This window comes from Carassius gibelio, chromosome A5, assembly GCF_023724105.1.
Source record: "Carassius gibelio isolate Cgi1373 ecotype wild population from Czech Republic chromosome A5, carGib1.2-hapl.c, whole genome shotgun sequence".
Taxonomy (NCBI): domain Eukaryota; kingdom Metazoa; phylum Chordata; class Actinopteri; order Cypriniformes; family Cyprinidae; genus Carassius; species Carassius gibelio.
Window position 1 is genome coordinate 15,189,844 of NC_068375.1, and position 21,681 is coordinate 15,211,524.

General features: G+C 37.5%; 2 protein-coding genes across 2 annotated transcripts in view; one reads left to right on the forward strand and one right to left on the reverse strand.

Moving 5' to 3' along the window:
• Positions 1-792: 792 nt before the first annotated feature.
• On the reverse strand, positions 793-17,681 carry LOC127996574 (tubulin-specific chaperone cofactor E-like protein). Its single transcript, XM_052591958.1, has 9 exons — positions 17,540-17,681; positions 14,873-15,021; positions 14,245-14,414; positions 13,932-14,071; positions 12,373-12,554; positions 12,000-12,256; positions 11,163-11,289; positions 10,887-11,003; positions 793-3,805 (listed from the first exon to the last, which is right to left on the reverse strand). The coding sequence occupies exons 3-9, from the start codon at positions 14,381-14,383 to the stop codon at positions 3,481-3,483; spliced, it is 1,287 nt and encodes a 428-aa protein (XP_052447918.1). The 5' UTR covers positions 14,384-14,414; positions 14,873-15,021; positions 17,540-17,681; the 3' UTR covers positions 793-3,480.
• A 779-nt stretch (positions 17,682-18,460) lies between these two features.
• The window catches only part of ttf1.6 (transcription termination factor 1, tandem duplicate 6), a 4,653-nt gene continuing 1,432 nt past the window's right edge, over positions 18,461-21,681 (forward strand). Inside the window, exons 1-7 of the mRNA XM_052591954.1 lie at positions 18,461-19,412; positions 19,564-19,749; positions 20,191-20,269; positions 20,346-20,476; positions 20,575-20,782; positions 20,879-20,962; positions 21,053-21,118. Coding sequence (XP_052447914.1) covers positions 18,764-19,412; positions 19,564-19,749; positions 20,191-20,269; positions 20,346-20,476; positions 20,575-20,782; positions 20,879-20,962; positions 21,053-21,118 — 1,403 coding nt within the window. The 5' untranslated portion in view covers positions 18,461-18,763. The remainder of the gene's footprint in view (positions 19,413-19,563; positions 19,750-20,190; positions 20,270-20,345; positions 20,477-20,574; positions 20,783-20,878; positions 20,963-21,052; positions 21,119-21,681) is intronic.

Below are 21,681 nucleotides of genomic sequence, written 5' to 3' on the forward strand. Positions count from 1 at the left end.
CCCCACCCATCCAAAATGCACCAAATCCTTCAGCAGCTCCTGGTGTGACCTTGTCTTTGTTGACTTCCCCTGCTTTCAAGACTTGGTAACCCCTGGTCCTTCTTCGCTCAGATTGTCTCAACTTTCAGTGTTGCCGATCCACCAGTGATCTCTGGATCATGCTGCACTCTGGGAGGTTATGCTTCCCAACGGTAAGGCCACTAAGGAGATAGTGGACAGAGCTGTGCGCGAGTCTGACAGCATTGCCAGATTTGGCACGTGCAGCTTTCACCAGTAGGCGTGACAGGGTTAGGCTAGCACTTCTTAACGTGGTGAAACCAATTAGGCATGATACTTTTTATCAGCCAAACTGTTGCAGTGATCCAGGTGGCAGTCTTACATGTGGCTGTCTGGCTGGATAGATTCCAGTTGGATGCTAGCATTTGCCTAGGCTCTTGGTGAGGTCTCCGCAGTGGATAGTCTCTAGTGTGAGTTGGGTAAAATACAGAACTATGGCAGGAAAAGAAGAAGAATTACAAGAAAGCACAGCAAAAAAAAAAACACAGAAAAGGCAATAGGCAAAGGTTAGGTGAAATAAACAGGCTACAAGGTTCGTTTTATAAGACAGACCATACTGGTTGTTATGCTATACCACTCAAATTTTGGAGGTTCAACAGTTGGGACAAAATAATACAGGTGTATAATGGACTTTGGATTAAAACTAAATGAGGATATAACATGGGGGACCTCTCCTGTTAACATCATTAACATTAACATACCTCTGCTCATGTCAGAATAAAACAATAAAACAAATGTCATTAAGAGAAATTTAATTACCTTGGCAACTCAGGGTACATCAAGACTCAATGAATTTCATGCAAAGCTTTGGCTGCTATTTTTTTTTTTTTTAAACAAATTTTTAGTATGGTATTCAACAGAATTTCACATAAGGGTAAAATACCTTTACTCGTCACACAAATCACACACTTTTACAAAAATATTCTATTTCCGTGTTCACATAACCATTAACACTGAATAAGTATCCATGTCAAGAGCCAATTGCCCTTTTTACACTCCGAAACACCATTATACAGACCCAGCAATAGGTAAATATATCAGCACCTACTCTGTTAACAACATTTTGCCATTAGAGGCCAGATGTCCTTTGGGAGCAGAACAGAGAAGATCAAGTGTCATCACCACAAGCAGAACACAATAAGAACAAAATATGAGCAATGAGAAACTTGTAGTGACACAGGCACTGCTGAAAAACGAGAGAAAGGGGATGCTGGAAGCGAACACACTATGGTTCACAGATGAGAATGAAAGCAAACATTGTAGGATATTAGTAAGCATTATGGGGACTTACAATTATCAGTGAAAATTAAAATTGAATGGGGAGTGAGTACATGAATGTGGCAACAATACGGTATAATCAAAGGATTTGGACAAAAACATGACAGTCAAGTTAAATTTCCAGTGATAGGACACAACTGAAACAGTGATGGGACTTTTAAGCATAACAGATTCAGAGACAGCAAACAGAAACTGGACTCTGTGATAAGACAATAACATATCAACAGTGTAACATATGTGGTTAAACAAAACTGTCTAAATATCTGACAACATCCATGCAGTAGTTCTAATATATATGTATATATATGCAACAACTTTAGCTTATCTGAACCTCTAATGGTTTCTGAGCTCCCTGTTAACACCCTTCACTGGGATAGGGTTTCAGGGTCAGCTTGGGAACTAGAGAGGGAGTCTATACTATATTAGTCACTCCAACATTAGAGCCATTCTGCTGAAAAAATGTATAGACTGGTATGTGCTGACTGTGGTTAAAAAAAACAAGTCTAAATGTTAAAATTTGTCCATATCTGTGCAACACATTATAGTTGTCATTTAGTTTGATATTAAGAAAGGGCATGGTTTAAGTTAATCAAACAATTCTCTTTGTTAAGGGATCAGGTACTTAACTAATGCACTGACAAGTCATTTGAAAGCTTTAAAGTAGGCACAATGAGGTTATTATTGTATGGCTTCCCTTTATGTTTCATGCTCAACAAATGACAACAGCAATATCTTCAACCTCCTTTAAACTTATGTCAAGATTTAATAGAAGAAGAAAAAAAAAAAGTTACAAATAAAAGACAAAGTCAAAATTAAATTTATCAGTGTGCACATTTGCTCTTTTAAAATAATAAGCCCACAAAAAGCATGTATACTCAATAAAAAATAAAATATGGCTTAATTCTCTTTATTATTGGTCCGCTTTGGTTTTCCTTTTCTGTAACGTGTGTATGATAATAATCAATTGCAAGTTCATAACCCAACAGCACATGATCTGTCTTAAACATCAATGAGAGTTTGGCACCTTTATTCCAAGGACTCTTTCCACTAGTGAGAGAGGAGACTAGGGGATTGCAGTCGGTCTGTGGCCATAATAGGGGGAGCTGCATTTTTGAATGTAAAGTGTTTAAACCTTAGAAAGCTTCAGGGTTGCACGTGACCCTGTTGTAATTCAAGCACCAAAGAAGTGGCAGAGATAAGACCTAAAGTGTGTCTCCCCGTCTCTAAGCATTTACAATCTGCATCTACATATTTTTTTTTTTTCTTGTACTCAAGTCATTTTGCCATTTTTTCGCTACATTCATATAATTCCTCTTCGGTGATGTCTGTAAATAAGGAGAACATTTTTGGGCTATTACAGTGCATGTATGATTCTGATAGCTCGTAGCCATATCTACTGGGGAACTTTTAAATACAATGGATCATTCAAAAATTAAACCATATGAGGGATCATATAAGCAATCACTTTCCACTACAGTGGAAGACTATTACCTGCTCAAAGACATTATTAATGGATATTTGTCTTCTAACTTCTTCTTTCTTTTAGGAGGGGGTGAGTTTTGACATTACTGATAACGTTTTCTCTTACGAAAGGACTGCCCATATCTATAGTTACACTGATATGCCTTAAACTATCATATTCATCCATGAGGAAGAGCTAAACCGAAGCCCATATCACATAATTACCAGAATAATGTTCCTTCACAAGTAACTTGGAATTTTACTCCTTAGTTGCTAGGGGGCCAAATATTCCATATGGCACCTTTGACAATTGGTCAAATATTCTTTAGAAAAGAGGCATGTATGCAGTAATTCTTGAGAATCAGTGTCATAAACACACAACAAGAAACAAAAGGTTAAGTTTACATTTTTTTTCTTGTATACATACATCCACAGAGCAGTGAAAGGTAAAAGCGTTTTTTTAAATTCTGATCCAACATCTGTTAATAAGGATCATTTTTAAATAGGACTGAAGATTCTGGAAAACCAGGCGGTTTTTCTCTGTCCTCTACATAAAGCATGCTGATCTTTGCACTGTTCACAGCATTCACATTGCCTGTATAGGAAGATTGTTAAGGTAAGGTATTCCAATAATTCTGGAATCAACTACTTTTTCCAAAGAGTGCTCAGTTTTTCTCTTTTCTGTCACTGTGTCTTGGGCACCACCAAGATTTCATCTCCATCTTGTATACTGTAGGAATGCAGTGCTCGTGCTCCATATTTCATTTCCTGAGGCTCTAGTGCGTAGCCAAGCTGACGGTCGATATAGTACACACGTATCTTTTTTGGGGGTAGCTGGACCACGGCTCTCAAGTGCTTCTTTAGGTCTGCCACGGTCTGATCCAATCTGAGCTCTAGGGGCTCTGTCTGGTCCCCAAAACGCACCTCGACCTGGACATGACAGAGAGGGCGCAAGTCCACCTCTGCAAGTGGGGCTAGGCGGCCATAGCGTGCTACCAAAGTGTGGTACCTGAAAAAAGTGGACAGCAGTGAGAAAAGGGGAACCATGTGAATTTAGCCAATGTATATGCTTGTCCGCTACTACAACCAGTGACCCATTTATGTTGAAACAAAATGTTGGAGTGGATTTTAGTTAAGACAGAAAGACTGTAAAGAAACCCAGAATAGAGAGAATATACAAAATCTCTGATCCAAAATCTGCCTACCTAGAAAGCATTTAGCTATTAGCTATTATTCCACAAAGTAGGCAGCAATATTTTGATTCCAAGATAACTTGAAACTGTAACTAAAACTGAAAAAAAAAAACAATTATACTGAATACAAATGTAAGAAATTAGAGTATTTAATAGAGTGCTCCATTGATGACATAATTCTGTAGGCCAACCCAGAAGTTAGCATCACCCTGGCTTTTTCGACAAAAAGCTCAACCAGGAGTTAAAAAATGCTAACTTATTCCTGGGTTTCAGGAGTTCTTTCTACAGCACCCAACAGTTAGCTTAACAATATGCTAATCCTATTGGAATCAATTCTGGGTCATACTTTTACATCCTGCAATCCTTGTGCAGAGTTGCTACTTATGTGGACTGCTGCAGTTGTTCCAGGTCGGTTTCATGTCCAGGGAGGTTTCATGTCTTAGAAGTCAACTGCTTATTTAGGCGCTGGACTAACAAGTCATCTATGATTTAGAACAGAGCTATTGATCTATAAAAGCACATGTAATGCAGGTAATAATCGGAAAGGTATGGAAGTCCCTTGACATCCACAAATTATATACAACATCTCAGAAATGCAGATAGTGGGAGAGAAAGCCTGTTTCCACCTGGTATTAAGATTTTTGGTGCTAAGCCACGTGGTCAGGGGGTACTGTGCCATCTCCCAGAAATGATTTTTTGCATGGTGGGATGTCTGCATATGTCTGTTTTCATCAAAATTTGCAATCAATCTCAAACATTTAAAAAAAGACAACACCTCTTAACAATATTAAAATCAGTGCACCATGGAAGTGACCAGAGTTGTGTGTGTTTGTGAGAAAATGCGGTTGTGTATTCGTGTACCTATTTGTGTGTTTGTGAAGCACACTGAGTTTTTAAACCGTGAGAAAGTTCTCACCACCAGCCCGTTTACCCTCCCTTCTTTCCCATCTTGCTGAAGGATTGTGGGAAAGATAAGAGATCAGCAGGAACAATTAAATAAAATCTCCACAAAACAAGTCTTTTAGCTTTAGAGGGCTACAGTAACCGACACAGCCAATCACAGTAATTTCCCCAGCCTGTCCAGAAAAGTCTCCCCACAAAGCAGAGCCTGAGCCTGGGTAGGTGCCTGTGGCTCTCTGCCTTCGCCATGGGAATACTCCCCCCTCTATACAAAGTGCCACTCTGTCTGAGAGAAAGAACAGTCTCACTTAAGGGTCTCAGTTAGTGTGGCTAAGCTCCTTAATTGAAGGCGAATGGGTGTTCGCTGTGATAACATAGCTGCCTTGGATTCCTTGAACAGTGCTTAGATCAGTCTCAGAGATGGGACCGGACATTCGCCACCATGCAGTGCACCAGGTTCATAGTAGAGCCATACAGTGAGTCTACTGTAGATACTGCAGTTGTTGATGGCCTCAAAAACAACATGATACATTTTCAGGTAGATAACATGCACACAATCACCATTAGATATCTACAACATAACATGAGAAATATCCCCTTGAGACCCAGGTAAATTCACTTGCAGTTTGAGTTTTTATGCAAAGCAAGTTTAGTACACATATTACAGTGGCAGTCACCCTGGATGAACTTGGGGGTGGGGAGCCTGTCTATTTGAAAGTACAGTGGAGATACAGTTAGGCTTAGGCTTTGTTCACACTCCACACAACTGCCATTTGTGCTTTCCAAACTTTAGGACTCACAGTCATTTTGCATCAGTTGAAATCGGATCGGTTTCTTGACACAGTGTAGGCAATAACTAGTATATCTACATGGGTTGCTATAGTAATGATGTAGGTGGTTCCATGAGACCAAGAGCATTTTCTTTTCCAACAACTGAGTCACACAAGACAAAATAACAGACGCGATATTTCTGTATTTTACGTATATGTTAGAGTCCAAAATATTCACTATGGATGGGACCAATGAGTTAGCTTTATTATTGAGGACATTAATGGATCCGAGACAATGTTGCCAGTGGTTCCTTCTGACAACAACTCTAATTTACTATTAAAAACAAATCATTAAAATGAATTCAGACATAGATGTAGACACTACCCCACATCCTGTATGATGTTATGTGTCCCGATTGACAATAAAAAGTACTAGGAATTTGATCTGATTGCTTAGACTGAAATAAATTTAAGTCTGATTTCATTTTTGTTTCAGTCCTGTTCATGCTACAAAAAAAAAAAAAAAAAAAAATGTTTGAGTTAGATAAAGTTGGTGCATGTTTCAAGAAAATGTTATTAACAAGTTAATGCACCTCAAGCTATCATCACAACCTCAATGTAGTCGCCACTTTACCCTTAAATTAATTAAAACTGCAGTAAATGATTTAATGGGGACTTGTCTACATGTTGTCTATGAATGCTTCTTTCATGACATCTTTAGCATCAACATCCCCCATTGATGGATGCTAAAGAGCCTGGTTATGCAATCCACTTATCTTCTAAAATTTCTCATTGTCTGTAAAGAGTGATGCACTTTGATTTCCCTATACATTTATCTTCTTACATTGTTGTTCTCCTCTATGCCCCTATGTTGTCTTTCACCATCAAAATGTCGACCAGGGTCCCAGGCTATAGTTACTCAAAGACAGTAAGACTAATAGCCCCATTCATTTTCTTCATACTCTCCTCATGTCATCGTTGTCTTTGCATCCCTCCCCTCTCACATTCCTGTGTTTCCCATTCCTCCCAGGGAGAATCAACCTACCCATGGCCACGACTCAGGTTTTAGTTACTTAAAGGCTGATGAATGTATAAGACACCTTCACCTATTTAACTGTCTCCCTCCTACCCATATAAGCTACGTAACAAATGCACAACTGACCAGTGGATGATGATTGGGACCAATTTGTTTGCAGCCTTGGTACAACTAAACTAAAGCTAAAATACTTAACACTTTTTTTTAACAGGACAATAGGGAAGGATATTACTGATTATTTTCAATGCTATTTTAGTAGTTTTAGAAGGTTTGTATAGGTATACACTAAACAATGTATATAGGCCTGATCTGGGAAATCGTTGTGAGCAATCAAGCGGTGAAAGCTTTGAATTACACTAGCCTTCATTCAAATCTCTACATCTTCTCAGCTTTATAAAGATAACGGTCCCATGCCTACTTATACCTAAAGTTTATGTGTAAGCAACCGTAAATGAGACTAAGGTTACTGTGGAATCACTTTGAAAGTCTCTCAAATGGTTCTATCCATTACTTTATGCAATTAAAGTTTGAGTGTCATAAATTAGGCTGAATGGGTCTCTTTTCTAGTTATGTCTCATGCATTTAAACATGGCCCGGTCCAAAGGTGTGGGAAGCATCATTTCTTTCTGTCCATCTCTTTCTCTGTTTCTCAGATCTTTTCCCTCTTTCAGAGTTTTATCACAGAGTCGGTAACAGAGCTGCACCCAAAGGGTGGGGGAAAGAACAGGCTAGGTTCAAAAAGGGGGCAACCTTAACCCATATCTAGAGTTTACCATCTACTTCTACACCTGCCCTGTCACCCTCCAGTGCCGATTCTCATCTCAAAGTCTTCCCTCTGGGAAATGGCTTTTCTTCCAGAAAGAGACAGAGAAAAAAAGAAATCGAGGTTGTAGATGGAGTGAGGAGGTCAGAAATGTGGTGCAGTGGACCCTGTTTTTGGTTTACATAGGTGTTGAAAAGAAAGACTGTAAAGAAGTGGTCCCAGTGGGCGCAAGAAGAAATAAATGAAAAAGTGAGTTGTTAAAAAATGGTTCACCCAGTCATGAAAACTTTCTTATGTCTTTGAAACACATTTGATTTTCTTTCTTCTTTCAAACAATGAAAGTGAATGGTGACCACAGCTGTCAATCAAAATTGTAGTCAGATTTGCAATAAATAACTGCATAGATTTCAGTGTGTTCCTCACTTTTATGATGTTTGTACATTGATAGACAACCCCTGATCCTTATCCACTTTCGTATTATGACAGAGAGGAGCTCAGTCTGCTAAACTTCTCCTTAAAAAACAAGGTAAGTAAATAATGACAGAATTTTAGTTTTTAGGTAAACTATTCCATTTGTATGGAGCCCTGCACATAATATAAAAAATGATGGGGGGAGAAATCCTGCGGTTTAAGGCCCAATCCCAATTCTATTTTATACCCTTTCCCCTTCCCCTTCCCCTAAAATATTATATATAATATTATTATATATATAATAATATTATATAAAATATTAATAAGGATTGGGACACCACTACCATGACGTCACAAGTCATCATTCGTCGTCTAGCTCTTACAATACACACATATACTGGTGTGCTGGTGTGCATTAGAGCCTTTAATTATCGTTCTGTATTAATAAGCTGCTTACTGACACATACAGTATGACATGACACATAGATCAGAAATCGTGCAGCTCACACATACAGGAGAAAATATACCTATCAATGCTGCCCCACGAATTTTATTACATACAGTTTAAATACTGAATCGCTACATTATATTTTCCAGCGACGAGCTGATACAATCGCTGTTTTTAAGTAAACTTACTCTAAAAAGATAAACGCACAGACGCGAATACACGCAACTTCCATTTCTCTCTCTCTCAAATAGGCAAAATTTGAGAAAATAGTTTAGCGATTTGGTTATCGCCCTGATCAGACATATGCTGTGGCACTATCATGCAGTCTGTAATGATATGATGTTAGCAAATATTAGCGATTTTTTTGCAAACATTTCTTTGAGTAACATGACCATTAATGTAACATAAAACAAATCATCACTTTTCAGTAAAATCTTTATTTATGCCAAAAAGGCTTACATTTATGCGTCTTTTTGTTCGCTGTAGCAGCCGTGTTGCCGAGATAATTCATACCCCTTCGTTTGAAGTGTGGTCCCGAAAAATCTTCGTTTGAAGGGCTATCTGGCCCTTCCCCTTACCCCTACCCCTCCAACCAAAAGAGAATCGAGACACCCCTACCCCTTCACGTGAACGCACAAAATGGAGGGGTAGGGTAAAGGGGAAGGGCTAAGGGGTACAATTGGAATTGGGCCTAAGAATGTGTTCCTGCGACTTATTAATTTTTGGCTTCATTGTACTAATTTGTTCCCTTCTTTTAGCTGAGTTTAAATTAAATCAAGTTAAATTCATTTCTACAATTTAACAATTGAACTAAATCAGGGGATAAAATGAATGTCATGGGATCAATTTTTAATTTTTGGTTTATATGTATTTATGCTGTGGTATTTAGTTTTCTCTATGTGTCACATGTGGGGCACGATGTTTTAGTTGTATTCAATTTCAAGTGATATCATGTTGTTTAAGGTTGTAAAAAAAACCTCACTTTAGTTTCTGATACTTTAGACAGATGATAAAAGGCCACTATTTCTGAGAAAGGCCCATTTCCACCTCATCTCTAGTTTCTCGACCTTCTATAGCTAGAGCGGGAACTGTGTCATAACTGTTTAGACAACTTAATCAGTTCACTAGGTCTAAGAGCCATTCCAGAACAAAAGACAACACCGTTGTCAACAAATTCTCCAGCTAACTCAACCCCCCCCCAAACCAAATGAAAAGGGGCAGGAGAGAAGAACAGGGAGAGAGAGAGGGATATAAGGAGGGGAAGAACGAATAAAGCTGCCACCTTGTGTATCGATTTTCTGATTGGAGTATTCCAGTACAAAGGCGTCTTTGAGGAGGCAGAGAGTGGACACATTGTCTCCCAAAGGTTAGAATCCCCTGCTGGAAGCTGGGGCTTGCCGCAGTCACTGAAACAGTCCTCCGAACACTCTCCCAGGTTAAATGGAATGGAGTGTGTTAAGAACGTGGGTGATCTGTTTTTTTGTGTCTTTAACCTAAGACTTCCCAAAACATCCCCCTGAAAGTCCACCAAAAAGGTATAAAGGAAGAGGGGAGACCGGAATACATGAGGGATGGGAGAGTTACCTGGATAACTGGAGATGCCAAAGAAGAAAAGAAGTGAAAGGAAAATAGGTTGGAATGTAGTGGATGGCCACCATGATACTTAAAACATGGCAAATGGGAGAGAAAGAGAGAGAGAGAGAGAGAGAGAGAGAGAAAGAGAGACAGAAAGGGTATTTGTGCTAAACCGGAAAGAGGTGGCTGGGTTCTCTCAAGATTTTATTACATAGCAGCAAAATTTTGTTCCATCTAGAGTAACCACATTCTATACAAAGCTACTTAGAAATAAGCAATACCGAAAAAAGAAAAATAGAAACTGCAAGGGCTAAATTAACTTTTAATGTCAGTGGAATGACCCTTAAGAGGATATAACCTAAATTGTATACGAACAAAAAACCAGTGTTCATTAAAGTGAATTAAAGTCAGCATGAAATGAAAATTCATCTCTATTTACTGAATGCATATTATTGATCTTAATCTGAGCTCATTTGTGCATGCATTTTTTTGTCCTCATAATTCTTAATCCAAATCTCATAACTTGTTTGTGACGAGTGAGGCGGGGCCAAGAAGCGTGGGAATGGAGGGAGGCCATTGGAGTCAGTGATAATGAGTCCCTCTGTATCTTTCTATATAGACTTATATTATGTATGTATATATATATATATATATATATATATATATATATATATATATATATATATATATATATATATATATATATATATATGTATATATATATATATATATATGTAACAACTTTAGCTTATCTGAACCTCTAATGGTTTCTGAGCTCCCTGTTAACACCCTTCACTGGGATAGGGTTGCATAGGGACAGCTTGGTAACTAGAGAGGGAGTCTATACTAGATATAAGATATTATATTCTGATTCAAATGAATATTTGAATAACAGACACCAATCATTTTCTGTACTGCATAGTTATCTAAAGAGAAAAGATTGAGAAGGTTGTGTATATGGAGAGTGGTAGTGTGAGGGGCGCAGGTGGGTCACCTCTGTGGTAGCTCATCCTCGGGGCAGTCCAGGTGGTAGCGGATGAAAAAGCGTTCTGCATCTTCTCTTTCTCCATCAGTGACAACACTGCCGTTCAATACAGTCACACGAGGCAACCTTACAAAACACAGAAGAAGGACAGCTGTGTGTGAGCGAGGGAAACAGAAAGAGACATGGAATGCATGGCATGTACAATTCCATATCGGTGGCCACATTGACAAGTCTTTAGAAATGGCAAAATTCCAAAAGTGGCTCCTTTTGTGTATGATTACTCACTGTGCTACCATAAGATAACGTCTCTCCTGATCAGTGTAGGGCTGCAGTAAAGGAATACCCATCAATCTAACCTCTTGGAGGTTTGGGAAGAAATTCAATTTCTCAATGTCCTCCCAACAGCATAGACCTAAAATAACACAACATGTACATATTAGCTAATTATCCATTAAAGGAGTAGTTCACCCAGAAATGGATTCTGTCAATTTTCAATTACTTACCCACATGTTGTTCCAAACACATTAGACTTTGCTTCATCTTCGAAACACACATTAAGACATTTGAATGAATTTTTGTTCAAAACACATCAAGCAAGCACATTTGGGCTTCACTTTCCCATTTTAGATGTGTGTTGATCAGTGTTTAAATGAGAATAAAAATCCAAATTAAATCTGTTCATCACTTAAAGCAACTGTGTCTCTACAGAAAGCTGGGATAACAACATTCAATTGGATTCATATGGATTAAGTGGAATAAACCTTGAAAGGAGGGACAGATTTCTTTCAAGCTTCATTAAAAATATAATTTGTGTTTCCAAGATGAACAAATATCTTATGGTTTGGAACAACATGAGGGTGAGAAAAGTATTTTTTTGGGTAAAATAACCCATGATTGTTCAGCAGATGTACTTAATTTACAACTCAAAATCACAGAAAGGAGATGACCTCCTGAATAATAGAAAAGGAATATTTGAAAGCTGCAGTGGAAGGGAAGATTCTCAATGAAGAACTGCAACAATTTTGGTCTGATCTTCATACAAAACTAATGCTGCAACTTCCTAGACAAGTGTGTGTGTTCTAATATTCTGTCTACACAGATGATGTTCATGCAATCCAGCACCTGAGTTGTGTAGGTTGATGCTGCGCAAGTTGGGGAAGAGTCTCTGTAGAGAGTCCTCGGGCTCGTGGATAGATGAGATGGAGTTGTTTGCCAGAATAAGAGACACCAGGCCTGGATATATAAGGCCCAACTTACGAACCTCCGCCCAGTCCTGCAGGTGGTTATCTGTGATATGCAGCAGGCGCAGGGACGGGCACGGTATAGATGATACACTCACGCTCTCATACTCGTTTAGACACAAAAACAATTGCTCCAGCCTACATATATAGAACCACACGAAAACACCAAGCTTTAGTGCATGACAAAACCATTTTCACAACTATACGGTCATGTGACAGGCTACTTAAATGCTATAAAACACACACACACTTACTCTAGGATCTCTCTTGTGAGTGTGTGCACCACGTCCCAGGTGACATGCGTGTTATTGAGCACAAGGCGACGGAGGCCTGAGAACGCTTCAGCAGCTCCAGGCTCGAGGCTCAACCCTCTCAGTGGATTCATACTCAGATTGAGAAAGTCTAGGTTAGGGATGTTAGACAGGATCTTACTTATCTACAAAGAAAAGAGGAAAGGAGAGAAAAGAATGAAAAACTGACCAAACCCAACCAGTTTGTTTAGTCAAGCTGGTTTTAGGTAGCTGACTTCGATTTAATTGAACTTTTGAAAGCTGCTGACAGAGAAACTGGCAATAAAATGTCCAGAGACAAAAGTCAGTTTTAAATTAAACAGCATTCTGTCTGTCAGAAAAACAGTCTTTGTGTCATGATTCTGCCCTCGTGTCCTTGATTTTTCCTAGTCTTGAGGCAGGATCATGACAGACCCATGTTTTGTGTACAAGCGCATGGCCTTGTCTTTGGGCCATGTGCTTGTGTTGTCTCGTTCCCTTGCCCCGCCCCCCTTGTTAACCTAGTCGTGTCTTGATTGTCCCATCTGTGCCACCTGTCGTGTCTTGATTGTTTCCCCTATTTAGGTCTCCAAGTGTGCTCTGTCTGGCGTCGGTTCATTGTGATTTCTGTACTACTTATGTGTTCTACAATTGTGATTGTACCTCTGAAGTCCCTGTATAACCGTGAGTGTTATTTGTAGTTAGTGTTCTCTAGTTTTGAGTCTTTGTTTATCTTGTCTGATCAGTCCTGTTTAGTATTTGTTGTATCTGCCCTAGTCCTGTTTTCCCCCTCGTGGGTTTTTATTTTCCCTTTTTTTGTAAATAAACCTGTTTGTGTTGTAAATCCTGTCTGCACCTGAGTTCCTCCTTGCCAAGATCCTGACACTTTGTGGACAAATTATTTGCCCTTTTTCACAAGTAATGACTGGATTTAATTTAGCCATTGAAATTTTGGCAAAAATGATATAAGATCACCCAAAATTTAAAATCTGCTGAAAATTTACTTCAGGCCATCCAAGATGTAGATGATTTAGTTTTTCCATTTTCACAACAGATTTTGAGAAATGTATTGATAATGTACAAATGTATTTGTAACAGCTGTTTGAACTCATTCTTATGGCACCCATTTACTGCATTGGTGAGCAAGTAATGTAATGCTACATTTGTAATGCAAATCTGATCTGATGAAGAAACAAATTGATCTACATCTTGGATAGCCTAATTTTTGGGTGAACTATTCCTTTAAAACTGTAAATACATTACTACAAAAATAAATTCACAGCATTTATTAACCTTGCTAAATTAATATGAATTCTTACAAATACGAACACTTTTTTTTAAAGTTGCATAAATTAACATTACATTTGTTGTTCGCTGTTAGCTTATGACACCTTATGCATTAATCACTGTTAATGAACTGAATATTTCAGAATCATTCAGTAAACATTCCCTGAATATCTTAATGTGAAATTACTTTTTAGTATTGAATACACAAATGTTAATACACCGAGACAAAACCTTTGAGTCATACACGTTTTCCTCACCTCTCCCCAATCTTTTAACTGGTTGTGAGAGAGGTCTAACTCAACCACGTGAGCACAGAAAGTGGCCACCTCCTCTTCATCTCCAGCCTCTGTGATTCCACAACTATCCAGAACCAGGATGCTGGGCAGATTCAGACGATCTAATACACAAACACACAGAGACATAAACTGATAACGACATGTGTTCTTCAACAGACACAGCAAAACAGTGTTAAATGATAATAACCAGTGTGTCAGGATCCAGATCCTATCTAGCACACCCTCTTTAACTAGCAGGCTCAGCATTTCAACTAATGCCAAAAATAAAACTGACCTTTGACAGGTGAACCCTGGGGACTCGACCGGATCACCACTCCAAATCCTGGCCCACGGCAGTATGGGAAGTTTTCTGGGCTGTACTTCTCACTGATCACCTGCACTAAAGTGCGTCCTTCTGTCTCCTCTGACTCCATCTCACCTCTCCTCACTCTCTCACACCTTCAGCTGAGCAAACACAAACAGTATTGAGTGTGTTAAAGTGAATGCTGCATCAGATTCAGTGAAAAAAAAACAGGTTTATCAGTTATGTGGACCAAGTGGACAGACATGCACTTGAAAGAAATGATTTGCTAACATTAGAAGAGAGTTGTCTAGAATTTTTGGCCGGGGCAAAGGTCAGTACAACAAGTTTGAAAGAGCTGACATTTCGGACAATGATATATATGACTGTCCAGGATTTTAAAAAAGGGATTCAAATGCAGGATCTAAGATTATCAAAAAAGGTTTTTAATATATATTTTTTCCCTTTTATCACATTCAACCAGTGTTCAAATAAAACAAACAATAATAGTCAGTAATACACAATAAATATAATAATATGCGCTAAAAAGCAACTGATTTCTGTAATAAGAAACAATGCTACAATGTTAAAGCTGAAAAAGTTAAATCTCTAGTTGACTCACTTTTGATCTGGAGGTCAAATAGGAGCACATCGATGGTGGGCCTCCTGTCAGGTTTTGATCCTAGTCCCCCGATGGCAGGAATGGATCTCTTAACCTGCGGCCTTGTGGGTCAGGGCCGGGGGTTGTCCCACAGCCCTGACTCCAAAATACTAACAGAGTGGAAGAATAGACAGAAATGGATAAACAAGATGATGCACGTGTGTCACATGGAAAGCCTGTGGTCACAGAACAATTATTCTATCGCTTTATGATGCCTAGACAAATGAGGTAACACCAGCACTGTATGGAAAGGTCTGTCCTTGAAATCAGATCCAATAACGATTTGTCCGACTCCCATATGCTGCTGTTTTACACAGAAGCACAATGGGAAAAGTCCAGTGGTGTGAACGAATGGGGCGCTCTGAGCATATGTATGAGCCTCTTTTGTCTTGACAGATGAATCTGTAAGTGTAAAGAGATCTTCATTGCTAAAAGATTGGCCTGCTGATTTATTCTGTCTATGGGTGCTTTTCCATGAGCAGAAGAGTGATCTACATCTAATCTAATCCTCAGAATGAAACCGGCACAGACAGATATCTGTCACAACCTTCTGTGAAGTCCACTCAAAGTACATCTCACAAAGTACACTTCAAAGCAAGATTGATCTTGCTCCAAAACCTTGTCTTTCCAGACCAGACGAGGTTATTTTCTTTCTTTTTAGAGTGAGTGAGAGAGAAAGAGACTATAAAACACAAATAGTGGGACTGCACTAATATTAGAGACCAAACATTTTTGTTTATGCAACTAACCAGTTTGTATTAATAACCAGTTTGTTACATTACATTAATAACATTAATAATGAAAAATGCATTTGTATTAATCAATCTTTTTTTTTTTTTTTTTTTACAGTTGATTAATTAAATATAAGGGTCCATTTATAAATATTACCAGACACAACTTTTGATTTGAAGAAATTTTCAACATTTTATATAAATAAAAATAAATTTTGAAAAATGTTTAATTGTCAGTTCATGGTAACTAATTTAGCGAACTAATTACATTATTAACTTTAATGTATTCAAACTGTACAACTGTAAAGTGATACAAAAAAGTTGGACACTTCTGGACTTTAAAATCCAAAAAATATTAAAGTTGGCATGAAATGAAAATTCAGATGGCTTTACTTTTCTATTGTGACGAATATGCAAGTGAAACCACTTCTTGAATAAGAAAAAAAAAAGATAAATCAATCAAAAGAAAACATGTTGTTACCTATTTGCTATTATTTGTTAACCTGCATGTCATCTGAACATTAAACAATGTCAGAGAACCATGAACATGCAAATGTGATACTTAATTATTAAAACGAATTATTACTAATTAAAATGATTATTATTATTTATCAGGGGGACTTCAAGAAAATATATTAGGTGAAAGAGGCTCAGATGACCAGAAAAGTCTGGGAATGCCAACATTATGTGTAAACAAGAAAAAATAATAATAATAATTTGTGCATTTTAATGTGTTTTTTAATGACAAAAGCCTGGCAAAGACATAGTAATACATGGGTAAATAACTTACTGAGTTATAATTCTAATTAAAATGAAAATTAATAGTTGATGGAATGTTGAAGCACTCTTTAAAACCTGAAATGATTTTTGTTAATCCAGTGGTCAAATGCTGACTAATGACTCAAAAAAAATGATGTTCACGAAACTGTAAGACTTTCTGAATGGATATAAGCGCTATGAGGTAGGCTATGTAAAAGAGGAAAAATAGGAATTAGGGAGAATAAATCAATTATGAATAATATATACCCATCTCTGATATTTGGTTACTTCTGCGCGACCTAATATTTACAGAAACGTATTGAATATCAAAAATCATAAGGAAACCGAGTATGAACGTTACATCTCCCCAAAACAACAGCTGTTTCACATAAAATGTTTAAATATAAAATCGTCGATATGCTGTCCTGGCGTGAAAGCAGTTAACGTGACTCGACTAGTCCTAAAATAAGCCTTAGGTCAGGAGCACAGACTGGTCAGGAGTCAGACGCTCATTTCAAGTCAACAGTCGCGAGCTGCGCACGGACGAGTTGTTGAATTTCAAATGCATGGCTGCCATGACGACGCGTTTGTTTTGGATTAGCGCTGTTCGACAAGATTCTGCAGCTTTGCTTTTTTTTTTCAACGTTACCTTTACACAGTCTGTGGAACAGCGTTTCTGTTTTAAAGTTTCATGAGTTTTTACTGTTTTAAAACAATAACGGATAATACCGTTCATGTTCTTTTTAACTCAATGACTTCATGCTCTGCTAAATATAGTAAAACAGGCGTAATGTACGTTACACTTAAGTAACACGCAGACATAACTTACAGGAAGGTGACGACAGCAGCCAGTAAGCGGATGGTTTTTATTTATTTAATTATCACAAAAACAACATTAGGCTGCACCGAATCGTAGTTCAGCGTTTTAAACGAGATAAAGCATGTTTATAAACGGCGAATGTCACACGATGACAAATGGACAGAATATTTACGACGCTGGATGTTTGGAAAAAATAAATAAAAATATAAAATCAAATGACTATTTATAAATCATCGTCCGTCTCGTCATCTACAGGCACAATGAATAAAAGGCGCAATGCATGTGTGGTGTTTTTCTCGAGTGGTTTGATACGCTTACCGACGACAAGGCTCAGCAGATCGCGCTGTTTGTTTTTGTTGTTGATCCGTTGACAGTGTTTTGAACACGAAGCTCTACTGTAGTTACTTCCTACTGGCGAAGCAGGTTTGTTTTGGTGCTTCCGCTCCAGTGCAGAGGGCGGCAGCATCACACCACAGACTTCATGTAAAAGGACAAGTTATTATTCACGAAGTTAGGGATGGTAAAATAAGATTGTTAACAAAAGCACGTTTTACTCTTTTACGATGAAAAATTGTATTATTCTAAATAAAGATTAGTCTAATTAAATATTATATTAACAAATGTTGGTGGTCAACAGGGAAACCTTCATATATATCAGTATACTGAGATGAGAGAAAACTGCCCAGTTCATTTAAGTTTGTTTTCTTTATTTGTTTTCATTTTTTGTACACCTATCTTTTGCTTCAGTTTCTTTTGCATTTTAGTTTTCAGTGCACAAAATTAACCGCTGTTTAAAAAGGTCAAATCAAAGAAAATTCTTAGTCTTATTGGTATAAAATGTTATACTATAATTATGAAAACATAAGACATAGTTTGCCTTTACGTTATAATAATGTCACAGTTATTCTATAGCCTAGTGAATGGGGGAAATATTTTATAACAACTCTGGTTTTATTATCACAAATTGCTTGTTTTCAATTTTACGCATATGTGTTATGAATTATTAATGGCACTTTTATAGTCAGTTCGTGTTTTAAACCGACAAAATGTTACAACACACACACACATCAGCAAGCTACATATATTCAATTTATTAGTTATTATTCACTGGCTATATTCTTACTATATCTGTATATAAACACGTCGTGTTTTTATGTGCGCTACTGTATTTGAAATATGTTTGTAATGACTCTCCTGTCTGACAGGTGGCGCTATGGTTGTTGTATAAGAGTGAGTTTAGGTTTTTATTGGTGAAGAAGAAGTAGAAGTGGACAGAACCCGCGTGGAAAACAACTCGGTACAAGTATCCCAGGTATAGAAAACATAGCTATATACGTATATATTGCTAAACAAACAAACAAACAAAAAAATTCCCGTGTTAATTCTTTTGATGTGATTCAGAAATCACAATATGCGAAGATGACGTGATATTCTAACGACACGCGCGCAAGGCTAACGTTAAGGCTAACGATTTCGTGTTTGTTGGTTAAAGGCACGTTGTGCTGTGTTTTCTTTTTCGTCATGATCTTTGCTTTTTAAAGAATGTTAGATGAAATGCAGTCAGATTCGCGTAATGAGATAATGGACCGCGTTAATGGAGAAAAGTCGAAGAAGAAGAAGAAGAGAAAGAAGAGTGAAACTCCAGAGCAGCATGAGCTCACTCAGAGTCCAAAGGTGCAGACTGAGGAGCAAAGTGAAAAGGTGCATAAAAAGAAGAAGAAGAAAAACAAAGAATTGGAGAATGTAAATCTACAGACACCTACAGAGAAAAAGAAAAAAAGAAAACTGGATGAAGGTGTGGAGGTGGTCACAAGCCTGCATAAAGAAAAAGACAAGACAGCAGAGTCACCAAAGCCGCAGGGGTCAAAGGAACAGAAGCCTGCTAAGAAAAAGAAAAAGAGAGCAGATGTGACGCAGACAGATTGTGATGACATGACACAAGGAGAACAGCCTGTCCTGATGATAGAACAACAGGAAGTCCCTAACGATCAGGAAAGTGGCTTACCTGATGTACTCATTGGTACTAGAAAACGCAAAAGAAAGCGAGGGCTGGAGGATGAACCAGAAGTTGACCCCAATCTCTTGAATGAACTGAAAGAATTCTGTCCTAAAATAGAGTCCAGAAGCTCACATGAAATCAATAAAATGATCATGTATGATCTGCCAAGGTTCAAGGAATTCAGAAAGCAAGGTAGACTGTTTATATCTACTAATATCTACTTAAAAAACAAAAACAGCCTATATAATTAATTTATACTCAAACAAGATTACTGTTATAAATGTATAGTGTGGACTCAAACTGAACATTTTTTGCCTTTGACTTTTCACATTTATGTCCACAGGCATCATGTTGAGGCATGGAAGATACTCTAACGCAGAAAATGACAGGTTAAGACAGAACGTTAGAGATTTTCTTGCTCTCACAGGAGTGAAAGATGCTGTCAAGCTCTTTCATCCAAAGCGATTCCCAGCAGAGACACAGGAGTTGACAAAGCTGAAAAAGGTCTACAAGTTTTTTGAAAGGATCGGTGGGTCACAACGAACACATTGGTTTTACTTAATTTGTTGACTTTGTTATTGAAAGGTTTAAGGTCACATTAGCTTTCTGCACTATTTAAACTTTGTACGAGGCAAAATACGAGACGTGCTAGTCCTGCATCCCAGATATTAATTTTCACACGTGTAAATTGTAGGAATAGTCCATCCAAATATGAAAATGATCTCATCGTTTACTCACTGTCACAGTCTTTTTTTTGTATCTAAATCTGGGATGGCATGAGGGTGAGTAAATCATGAGAGTATTTTAATTTTTGGGGTCAAGTTTTTCTTGGAGTGTAAAGAATTGTCATTTTTGAATACATCTTGAACATTGTAATAAGCTATACTGAAAATGTACAGTCTTTGTTGCTTAATCTGTTGTCCTCTTTTTTTTTTCTTTTTTTTCTTTTTTTTTAATCAAATTTGAACAGCTGAAGGAATTCCCAGACCTTGTCATGATGTTTTTAACCGTGGAAGGAAAGTTTTTGATGGTGAAAACTATAAGGGAAGGTAAATAACGGTTTAATAAGATCTTACCAAATTGATCTTCTTTGCCTTATATTCTTTGCCTTCCTTTCCCCAAAAGGTTTACAGAAGAAGAAGTCAAGTCATTGCTTAAGTATCATTCGCTACATGGCAATAACTGGCAAAAGATTTCTGAGCTGACTGGGCGAAGTGGTTACTCTCTTGAGAAACGTTTTACCCAGCTTAATACGGGTAAATCTAATTAAACAAGCTTCATTTCAACCAATATTGAAAATTCCAGGTTTAATGATGGTTTTTCATTTTGTATCTCTTCAATTTGCATCACACAGCTAGGAAGACTGGGCCGTGGTCCGCGAAAGAGGTGCAGAGACTTTTGAGGGCTGTGCGAGACCATATTGTAACTGTGCTGAAATCTGAGTCCCCTAATAAAACAACGCCAAAAAGAGTCAGTAGAGAAATACTGTACCAAAAATTGCCCTGGTTCAATATTTCTCTGAAGGTGAAAACTCGATGTTGGAGCAAATGCAGAGAGAAATGGTGAGCGAGTCATTGAAAACTCTTTTGTATTAAATGGTGATAGATTTTTAATGATTCTCTTTTTTTATTATTCAACATTTCTCCTTCACCCCTAAGGATGTCCATCCTTGCTGTGCGGATGTCTTCAGGGACTTGTAGAGGAAGGAAATCTCAGGAGGCCAAAATCAGACTCATTAAAGCGTAAGAGAGCTTGTTTTTACAGGCTTAATTGGCTTTTGTTATCCTGACATGTTTTTCTCTGAATGGCTTCTATGTCATGTATTCACACAGAATGTATCAAATGCAAGTGGAGGATGTTACGGATGTCAACTGGGATGATCTTACGGCTGTTTTCGGGTGAGGATTGTTTGGGGTGGGCGATGTGGCAAATATTATATATATATATAATATCATAAGATTTATGATCTTTTCATGATTCTTTTTCATTTTGTTTTTGAAGACCATTTTCCATGTTACTAAACCATACAACCAAACAAACTTCTTTATTTAAAAATATAAGCCTACAAGGAAATAAAACAGAAAAGAAAGTGGTTAAGAGAGGATTTAGACCTCTCTTTAGATATTGGAGTTTATGGTGGGTAACATGACCAATTTACCCAATTTTTAATTTATTTTGTCTTTGTAAATTAAAAAATAAAATAAAATGAGCAAAGATGCAAATTACAAATAATAGAACATAAGGAAGATAGAAATTAAATAGACTGCTTTAAAATTTTATGTATAGTAAATACGTTTTTACAGCAGCAATCAAATAAGAATTTAAAAAATAAAACACTGCATAATCTTCACTATATAAATGATGTATACATTATTAAAGCTACATTAATATTCTTTAGCCAATAGTGATGAGCAATTTTCTTTTTCTGTTGTTGTTCAACATTAAACATTAAATGACATGG

What these genes read in the sequence shown, in the direction of transcription:
- LOC127996574 (XM_052591958.1), bottom strand. Translation starts at nt 14,383, where the DNA reads ATGGAGTCAGAGGAGACAGAAGGACGCACTTTAGTGCAGGTGATCAGT. An exon ending in CTCACAAGAGAGATCCTAGA is followed by an intron (nt 12,257 to 12,372) that starts GTAAGTGTGTGT and finishes CTATATATGTAG; the next exon opens with GCTGGAGCAATTGTTTTTGT. An exon ending in CGTTATCTTATGGTAGCACA is followed by an intron (nt 11,004 to 11,162) that starts GTGAGTAATCAT and finishes GTGTTTTGTAAG; the next exon opens with GTTGCCTCGTGTGACTGTAT.